Genomic DNA, 10734 nt, shown 5'->3' on the forward strand with positions numbered 1-10734 from the left:
TTCGTTACTTTACTTAAGTACATTTTTCACGTATCTGTACTTTACTTAAGTAGAATCAATAGTGCATACTTTTTACTTTTACTTCGTTACATTTTGCAGCAATTATTATACTTTCTACTCCACTACATTTCTACAACGTTCTGTTACATTTTCGTTAAATTTTCTGATCAGTTTTTCCCCTGCCAAAACGTCATCCTGACCATCCGTTCATCGCACGTTTCTGTCTCACCAGTGAAGTTTGGTGGTTGCCATAGATATATCAACCCGGTCACACTAAATGCGTCTCTATAGCACGCAGTGTGTTTATCGTGCAATTTATACGCGAAAATTAGTTTTTACATGCATAGGAAACGCATTGGTAGGTTTAGTAGTGATGTGGGGTGCGTGTGTATTATACGTTTGGTTAGGATGGATTAGTATGGCAAGCCAAGAGGTTCAGAATTACGCCATAAATGAATTGCGTTTACAGCCAAACGCCGTCATATACGGCGTTTTAACATAATATGTGTATTTATATATATATATACACTGTATATAGTAAAGGTATATAGTAAGCTTGATGTATATATTGCCTAATTGCAAGCTTGTTCAGAAATGGTGACAAAAACATAAAATATAACTGCTTTTCCATCATATTGAACATCATTATATGAGTATTAGGTTGAATGAGTTAGAATTAACTGTTTTATTAATCATTAGAATATAGACATTAAGAGAATAAATTGTTATGCAAGTACTTTTACTTTTAATACTTAAAGTACATTTAAAATCAGGTACTTTTTACTTTTTACTTAAGTAGGGTTGTCATTGTGGTACTTCTACTTTTACTAAAGTAAATATGTCTCTGGTTATTTGTACTAAGTACTGAGATTCAGTACTTCCTCCACCACTGCCTGAGAGCAGTGTGTAGTACACTCAAAAAAAGGAAATTAGCTGGTTATTTAAAAAAGCATAATGTGTAATTTTAACTAAATAATTTCATGTTTCAAAGGTGAACGTGATAAAATCATGTAGGTTAAGCATGAAATGCAACAAATTAACATTTGTTAAATTCAGTCATGTTGAGATAACGTGATTCAATATAGTAAGACTGATCTTGCACCGAAGATGACATCATGACTTTGCGTAAACATACACGCCACTTTCAATTCAAGTGGCGTGTTATCTATACGCATTTTGAGGTATCCGCGTGTATGTCCACGCCGAAATCTTTTGCGTGTATGTCTACGCCATTAAATGTCCGAGTGATTCCGCGTGTATGTGTACGCCGTTAAATGTCCGAGCGAAACGAAGCAAAATCTATATCTACATCTGGCGAGCGATATTTCTTTTCCTAGGATGGTAGGAGAAGACTCATAAATGGTATTAACCCCAGTGACGGGTAGGTTTAGGGACGGGGTTGGGGTAGGTCATATATACATAATACAGTAATATAACGTTAAGTCAAAGGCGTTGATAAACACGCTGAAAAGCGATTATGCGTGTTGATAGCACGCCAAAAATGAAAATACGAATTGGCGTGTCATACATACGCCATTTCATGAGATCAGTCTGACTAGCGAGATCACGCGAGATGACAAACCGCGTGCCCAGGAATATAACGAGACTATCACGTGAAGAACTTGCCTGGCGTTCATTTGGAAAAGGTAAGATAAAATCTGTTTTCATCCATCTAAATGCAAACAAAACGATGTGTATAAAGCCATTAACAGACTGTCCATCATTTTCAGCAATATTTGGTCATGCTTGTTTGTTATTTTTGTAGGCTACTCAGGCTGTTAATGTCATGCTGACATATTCATGTTAGCTAACGTGACGATAGTTGGCTCGCAGTTAATCAAGGCGTTTCTCTACCCTTTGCGCCACGTTTTGCCTGCCATGTGCTTGTAGGTGTCCAACACATTATTTTATGTTGTTTGGCTTAAACCCCTCTAGGTTCGGCAAACGCGCCGGCGTGTTTTGGTCGATTTTTTTTTTTCACAGCAGCATACTTCATACTTAAGAAATATGAAAAATAAACTGTTAAATGTCTTTTTATGTGTCCACTTGCAATCTAAATAAAACATTGTGCTTTTGTAAAATAAAGAAAATAAACAGGGTGTGCTTTCTGGCTCTCCATCACCGTGAACTTTTTTTTTGGGAGCACATCTCTAAACTAATGAATAGCCTACTATTAACCCAGGCATGAGCTATATCTTTAATCATTTACGTGTCTACTTTTAAATTGTCTGATTCATAACAAATAAAACACATATCTGTTTATGTAATCTGTATGAAAAGAGAGAGATGTCAGTCGTTCTCATTTCAAATCATTATAGCTTCTATCTTTTAATGTGATTGTGACCACGCCCACGGAGAGCGCGCACTACACAAATGATCTGAGGCGATCCATGCAAACAAAGCCCATATCAACTAAAACACAACAAGTTTAATCAGATTACAGTACTTTACGTCGTATTGCGAGGCTGTGAGGAATATTCCTGGGAAATGTACCTCCGAAGTGCTGGTTTAAAATTAATTTTCGAGGAGCAACTGAATAGTAAGTTTTTTATTATTAAGTGCTTTGTTCTAATCGCGATATGGAATAGTGAATGCAAACGCTAAAAGACTGTTTTATGAATCGCGTCTGTGTGTGAATGGATGAACAGCTTTTACCAAACTATAATGCAATACTGAGATGAGTAAAATCGACTGAAATATGTTAAAATTAAATGTCTTTATATAAGCAACGTATTAAACTGCAAATTAACATTTATATGCCCTCAAATATTATAAAAACAACACGATATGCCTATGTTACAGACGAAATATGAAAGACAACATTTCGTTGACTAGTTTTGGATAGATTATATATTTTTTTACTCTAAAATAGACTACTGCCACATCAAATAAGCTGTTGTTCGCCAATTTATATATATATATATATATTATGTTTTGTCAAAAATAAAGTCATCAACTAAGATGTTATTATAGTGTTGGTTCCAATGTAGGCTTTATTCAAACTAATGAATCGTTATATTTGAAATGCGTATGATAAAATGTATATTTTAGTTTTGAATACAAGATACATAAATACTTTAATGGTTGTAAATTAAATATTTTAATGGATGTAAATTTATCGGATCTCTTTCAGAACAACACTTGTCTGCCATCCAACCACATGAGTACTGGTGAAGGGGGTCATCGGCCATCATCAAGTTATTTGTGAGTTTTGCCAGACCTGAATAGTTTTGGCCTAAAACAGTGAATTTGTCTTACTGACTGATTCCAATGTTGACATGCTAATGATGCTAGGGTCCAGCCAAACCTGTATTTGCCCAGTTTGTTTAGATTAATTTTTCTATTGGAGTGGGGGTGTGGGAGGGATGTGGAAGTGTAAGGCGTGTAGTCTATCTCTGTCTGGTAGATATGACCTACTAAAACATTTTAGACTTCAGCACCGGCATATGCAACGTTACCCATGCCCACACATAAACTGCCCATGTACTTTTAAGACATGGAATGCTTTGCACATTCATTTGAGTAGAGTCCATCCTAAACAAAACACCCAGGAGCTACAGGAATTGTCAACTTATAGTTGTCATTTGTGCACTTGTGATCTTCCTACAGAGAATGATTACTTTTCACACATTGGCACTCATTTGAAGAGTAATGAAACTGTTCCTTGTATGTTTGGGGATTGTAATTTTCAAACAAATGTATATGGAACATTTCACTCTCACAAGAACAGGAAACACAGTCGACATACATTGAAAGATTTCAAGCCAGACGTGGTTAGAAACACTCGAGTTTCACAAGAATCCTCTCATAATCCTGAGGATGATGCAGGCAATCAAGATGACTCTGCAGTTGAAGCAGACAGTGCATGTTCAAATAGTGATGTAGATGTAACCAATAACTTGCCTGAAGTAATTGAGAATAATTTTGCGCAGCGTTGCTCAAGTTAGAGCATTTTGCACATGTCCCAGGCAAAAAAATTGATGAGTTCTTAGAGGAACTGCACTACTTAAGTTCAGCAACATTACCCCTCTCCATTGACATTCTTGAAGGGGTATTTCAGAAACATAGTCCCACAACTGATAGGTCTGTGGTAACAGAAGTAGCAACTGCTCTCTGCACTTCTCATCCATTGCTCAAATCCATAGAGAAGGGGGGTCCCCTAAGCTCAACTTATCTCCGCAAAAAGTATTATCAAGAAAGCTTTAACGTTGTAGAACCCATTGAATATGTTCTTGATGCCAAAGAAAACAGAAGTTTTCAGTATGTTCCTGTACTGAAGTCTTTGCAGCAACTCTTTAAGAAAGATGTTGTGGACAGGGTAGAAGAAAACCACAGAGCACAGCAGAGTAAAAGGGCGAGTGGTGGACCCAACACTTACAAATCTCCTCAGGATGGTTCACACTTCCAGCAAAACATTTTTCTGTCAGGGGATGAGATGAGGATATTGTTACGTTTATACATAGATGATTTTGAGGTTTGCAATCCTCTGGGTACTTCTCGCAGGACACATAAGCTTTGTGGAATGTACTGGACTCTGGGTAATTTGCCTCCAGGCTCATATTCATCACTATCATCAATTTACTTGGCATTGTTGTGCCATACTGATGATGTACATAAGTATGGTTATGACCGTGTCTTACATCCTCTTCTTCAAGACATGAAAACTCTGGAGCAAGATGGAGTTTTCATTCCATTACTTGGCAGATGTGTTAAAGGTACGATTCAGGTTGTTGCGGCAGATAACTTGGGTGCTCACAGTATTGCAGGTTTTAATGAGAGCTTTTCAAGTGGGTATATCTGCCGATTTTGCACAGGAACAAAAACAGACATCCAAACAAAAGAAGTAAAATCAGGTGCATTCACCCTAAGGACAAAAGAACTCCATGATTCTCATGTGACCTCAGCTCAGGAGAATGGTACAAGCTGTTTTGGGGTGAAAAGACATTGTGTTATCACCGAAACACTTGCCCACTTCAGCGTTCACACAGGCTATCCTCCAGATATTATGCATGATCTGTTTGAGGGCATAGTGCCAGTGGAGCTTGCACGGTGTGTGGCATTGCTTATATCCAAGAAGTATTTCAGTCTTCAAACCCTCAACAAATCCATCCTGCACTTTCCTTACAAGTGGGCCGACAAGACAAATAGGCCACATGTGATCCCACACACCTTTTCAACCAGGGCAACAATAGGTGGAAACGCCCATGAAAATTGGGCTCTAATAAGACTACTCCCATTCATAATTGGGCACCTGGTGCCTGAGGGTGAAATGGCATGGCAAATACTGTTGGACTTAAAAGACATTGTAGAGCTTGTGGTTGCTCCAACACACACAGATGAGTCCATTGCCTATCTTGAGGGCAAAATTTCTGAGCACAGGCAAAAGTACCAAGAACTCTTCCCTGGTGTGCAACTGCTCCCAAAACATCATTATTTGGAGCACTATCCTCAACTGATAAGGATGTTTGGGCCTCTTGTGTGCCTCTGGACAATGCGTTTTGAGGCCAAACACAGTTTTTTTAAGCAGGTTGTGCGACACACCAATTGCTTTAAAAATGTGCCCCTCTCGCTAGCCACTAAGCATCAGCTTATGATTTCATATCACTTGAGATCATCCAGTTTTGAAGAAACATCCCTAGAGGTTACAAACGTCTCAACAGTTCCTCTGGATTGTTTGAAACAAGAAATAGCTCAGACTATTGAAAAGAACTTCCCTGGTACAACGGAAGTTCACCTTTCTAAATATGTGTCAAGCAAAGGTGTACATTTCAGAAATGGGATGATAGTCGCTCATGGTTCTACAAGTGGACTCCCTGACTTTGGAGAGATTATTCAGATTTGTGTTGTTCAGGAGAGACTGTTTCATGGTGAGAAGGCTTTCTGGGTGGTACAGGGAACATTTCAGAGCGTTTGAGCTGAGTGTACATCCTACCAGAGAAACTGTTCTGATTGAACTTGGTGAACTGGCCGATGACTACCCTTTGGCAGACTACTTTGTTGGACCTCTAAGACTGGTGACATTAAAAAGATACATAAACATAAGGTTTGTTTTCTTTAATATTGAATAGATCTCAATGGACTCTCTTATTTCAGGGAAGTGTGACTTCATAATGTCACATTTATTTCCCAGCTCTTAATTTTGATTTCATATATTCAAATGAATGGAGCATAATTGGTACAGATTCAGACCAAAGCAACAGCAAAGGGATGGCACAGAGTCACATACAGCAGCACCTTTCTTCAAATGATTCTCCTCATCTTATTTTCTACTTTCTCCTTCTCCTCGTCGTTTTTTATGTTTTGTTTGTTTATGTTAGGTTTGCTTATGATACTCAGCTACAGCTGGACAGGGCCAATGCTGCTTTTAAAGAAACTGGAGCTTTGTTGAATCCTAATACTAAACTTAAATCTGCTATTCTTGATGGCTTAGCTGAAACGATCGTCAAGTACAAAGTGTACCTCTCTGACAGGGAGTTTGATGAGGTAGCAGAAGCTCTGGTAACTACACATCCATGTTTAAAAGAGCCAGGTTCAGTGACTGGGTATGGCGGATGGAAGACAAGCCTGAAGTATAAACTTGCTAACTACCGAACAAAACTCAGACAGCTTGGATGCCCTGAAGTTACTGTGAATGCCTTAACACACAAACCTGAGAGCAAATGCAGTCCTGCATATGGTGTAAAGAAGCCGAAAAAAGCCGAAGTGAATTACTGCCCCACCTATCCGGCCGGTGAAACAGCTGAGACACTAGAAGAGATAAGAGTGGCACTCCTCTCTGAAGTAAAGAAGAGAAACCATGAGCACAAGTTGGCGGCAATGATGGACAAGACCTTTGCACTCAGAAGGCAAGAGGTAGTTGCAGAGGCCCCCATGATAGCTGATTTTAAAACGAGGTGGCCAGCTCTCTTCAATGTGCGTGAGGTAAGTGAATAACTGCACTGGATGTGTCACAATACATGTTGACTAGGGGTGGAACGGTACATGTATTCGTATCGAACCGAAACGGTACGGGCGTCACGGTTCGGTGCACGAATTTACACGGAGAATACACGGTATAAAAATAAATAAAACTCGCGTGCAAATTAATTAATGTAATGCGGAACTACTGTTAGATACGCGGGTTCTTTAGGGACACATAATCTGTAGCCTACCATCGGCTTAGCTCTGAACGCGCGTTCAAACGTTGGCTTTATACGCGCGTCCTATTCGCTTTGGACTATTTGACGCTCTATTCGCGTTTGGTGTGACCGTGGTGACCGCATAATGAACAGGCTGCGATGTCAAGATTGCAATGCTGGAGTGTGTGAGAGAGAGAGAGAGAGAGAGAGAGAGAGAGAGAGAGAGAGAGAGAGAGAGAGAGAGAGAGAGAGAGAGAGAGAGAGAGAGAGAGAGAGAGAGAGAGAGAGAGAGAGAGAGAGAGAGAGAGAGAGAGAGAGAGAGAGAGAGAGAGAGAGAGAGAGAGAGAGAGAGAGAGAGAGAGAGAGAGAGAGAGAGAGAGAGAGAGACAGAGACGCGCGGGCGCGATCGAACTGAGAGAGCGAGAGAGGCGCGCGATCGAACAGTGGAAACATAAAAAACATACTCCGTCATTTTGTTCATACAGATCATTAAACCTGCAAAGTGTTTACTTATATTTGTGTACACTCGCAATAAAACACAACATTGTGCTTTTGTCACACTGTAAACTCTTGTCAAACTGTAACCTACAACTGTCACCCAACCAAAATCACACACACACACACACACACACACACACACACACACACACACACACACACACTGTTTTAAAAGCAAAACATATTTATCCAACTCCATTTCAAAACAGTCTATGGGTCCCATCTTTTGGACATTCATCATATTGCATTGGTTTTCATTTCTTGTCCTCGGAGCACTAATCTTACACATTCTACATTGATTAAAAAAAGAAAATCGAATGTTTTTAATGGTAGTATTATTTTATACAGAAATCAATTATTTATAATTCAGATGAGAATAATGTTACATTGTCAATTAATAATGTTAATTAAAATTAAGGAAAACAAATATATTGATCTGAAATATAGCAAAATAATTTTAAATTAATTGTACAATTACCAAACATATCGCAAGGTCTTTTTGTCTTTTTATTAATTTAATTAATAAACTAATTATATAAAACTATTGACAGTGCACTACAAATAAACTGGTTCTATGCCTTTATTAATACAACTTATTTAAAAAATATAATGCCTTCTGCATTTTTGTTTTGCTTTTCCCTCCATTGTACCGAAATCGTACCGAACCGTGATGTCTGAACCGAGGTATGAACCGAACCGTGACTTCTGTGTACCGTTCCACCCCTAATGTTGACAGAATCTGAGGTTACTCAAACTGATGAGGATTTACTGAAGGCCAGCAATAGCAGCCTTTGCTGGCCTTCTGACAAAGGAAACTAATATTTATATAAATACATGTATTTTGCATTTACATTTCTTGAACAGATAGAACTGCTATTTCAAATGTGTACCAAAAAGTTAACGTGAGTTTTGTCTACTTTTTTTGTTATGTTTTTTGTAGGTGAGTGCAGAGTTCAAGAGAATCACAACGGTCCATTTGCAGTCAAAGTTCTTCTCCGAGCTTGATGTTCACTCTGCAAACCTGATAAAGGCGTATGCCAAGAAAGGTGGAGTTCAAGGGAGAAAAATCAAGACCATCATGGCACCCATAACCCAGGTATGATACCAATGTAAAAGTGACAAAAATCACTTAAAACTTGGTCATTGTAGAAATGACTGAGCACCACATCTGTTCCCCCATTAGGGGTCATTGTTTAAGAGAGAGGGGCATCATTTAATCCTGAAAAATCTGCTCTGAAATCATTAAACTCTATGTTTTTGAAAGCAGTTTTGAAGCACAGATAAAGCATTGGCACTGTATACTGTTATACACGTCTGACATAAAGCACTCAGAATCTGTCCCTTTTATCGTCCTGTCTTAAATGAAGATGGCAGGTATTCTTACCACATTGGCCACTGTGATTATCGTAAATCTTGAAGGATATAAAGTGGAATGGTCTGTTTTTCAAACATTTCAGGCAAAAATATGTCTTAGGTGTAAAATCTACATCTTCAGGTAGGTTACCTAGGTTAAGATAGATTAATTTGAATCTTGACATGATTAAAGGAAAACAAAGTAGTAAATGATAGTAAAATAACAAAGATTTGTCTTAAATAACTTTTAAACAGACTATCCCAAAGGGATTAACATACATCCAAGCTGTAAACAATACTAGCAAACATGTTGTGACTTCCTGTGAATTTAGTTTAATATTCTTAAGTGTGTAAACCTACACTGCTGGTTGTTTAAATGGTGTTCATAGTGTTTTTTTTTTTTCTCTGATCTTTATATGAAGACTAACACTATTGAAGTGAGAAGAGAATGCATCCTCAAAGGTCTCTGCGTGTACCTTAATGAAGATCCAGAGAAGCTGGTGAAGCAATACCTGGTATGGTAATTTATGTGTTCACTGTAGAGATTATCAGAGTTTGAGTGGATGGGGTTTCCTGTGTGTTCCCATTAGATTTAAAATTAGGTTAAGATAAGGCCATTAAAACAATCTTCTTCTCTCACTCACACCTTACTGTAGTGCAATCCTAAACCGCCCCCTACCTGCTACAACTTTACTACCAATTGTCACTCCAAATCAAGTCACTTGCTGTTGTGGAGGGTCACTTAAATAAGGGGGAGGGTATAAACACACTGACTTTTGAGAAGTCCTCTCCTTTCTCAGACGGAGACAGGAAATAATTGGATAATGATGGATGTCGCAAGACAATATACCTTTATTCGAATGGAATAACTAACACTGAACTTATGATTACAACACTTGGTATGGCTTAGTTGTTGAAGTATTTCACAGACTCAGCGAAACAATTTTAATGTCAATTGGTTATTTTATTACATTTGCATTATATTATGAATATGGATTAAGTTAGTGATAGCTGTTTTACAGTAATACTGTAAAGATTGTGTGCTATAAATATGCATGTAATGCACATCAGTAAAAAAAATCTTTGTCCTCGTTCATTTTTTTTTTTTTTTGTCACAGGATGTCGATGAAAACACTCAAATGGCCATAGCGGAGACAGTATTTGGAATCTTTGTCATTCAACCAGAAGGTGCAGAGCCTGGCGATGACCCCGCGGATGTTGGGATTGTCCTGGAGGGGGTGGAAGTGATGAGTGAGTTGGGCAATGTAGCTTTTGCTGTGGTGATGTTGCTGGGTCTTGTCTACGCGCTAAACTTGAGCTACCCCCAAGAGCTCAAGTACACTTTTGAGGTTCTGCAGAAGATCATTATGGAATTGAATGGAAACAAACTATCCAACAAAGTGCAAGTTCTCAAAACACTGCTTTCCCGTTAAGAAACATAGCCATAGCAAAAGCTACACCATTTATAATCAGTCCTTAAAGACCCTGTGCAATCCAAAACAAGATTTAAAAGTAGTTATAGTTCTAATAGTTGAGCAAATTTACTGATATTTTATTTACTTATATTTATATTTGGAATTTGATTTCTATCCTAAAAACAGTGCCCAAGACCACCCACCAGTGGCTAAAAAACGATAAGAAAACTTGTACCTTCTGTTTTGTTGTTTAGGTACACCAGCACATTAAACTACAGGTGTTAGTAAGTGCAAATCTATAGAGGAATGTGAGTGTAAAGACAGGGCCCCATTTCCCAGTATATCAGTGT

General features: G+C 38.3%; 1 protein-coding gene across 1 annotated transcript; it reads left to right on the forward strand.

Annotated features, from left to right (window-relative positions):
• Positions 1-4657: 4657 nt before the first annotated feature.
• On the forward strand, positions 4658-10492 carry LOC130087354 (uncharacterized). The gene is made up of 6 exons (XM_056253633.1): positions 4658-4715; positions 4905-5049; positions 6318-6921; positions 8557-8712; positions 9392-9484; positions 10088-10492. The coding sequence occupies exons 1-6, from the start codon at positions 4658-4660 to the stop codon at positions 10400-10402; spliced, it is 1371 nt and encodes a 456-aa protein (XP_056109608.1). The 3' UTR covers positions 10403-10492.
• The last annotated feature ends 242 nt before the right edge of the window (positions 10493-10734 follow it).

Source organism: Rhinichthys klamathensis, unplaced genomic scaffold (assembly GCF_029890125.1).
Source record: "Rhinichthys klamathensis goyatoka isolate OS25496 unplaced genomic scaffold, OSU_Roscu_1.1 h1tg000108l_1, whole genome shotgun sequence".
In the NCBI taxonomy this organism is placed as follows: domain Eukaryota; kingdom Metazoa; phylum Chordata; class Actinopteri; order Cypriniformes; family Leuciscidae; genus Rhinichthys; species Rhinichthys klamathensis.

Coding starts and splice junctions, on each gene's coding strand:
- LOC130087354 (XM_056253633.1), top strand. CDS start 4,658: ATGAAAACTCTGGAGCAAGATGGAGTTTTCATTCCATTACTTGGCAGA. Junction 4,716..4,904: donor ACTTGGCAGATGTGTTAAAG/GTACGATTCAGG, acceptor ATGTGACCTCAG/CTCAGGAGAATGGTACAAGC. Junction 9,485..10,087: donor AGCTGGTGAAGCAATACCTG/GTATGGTAATTT, acceptor TTTTTGTCACAG/GATGTCGATGAAAACACTCA.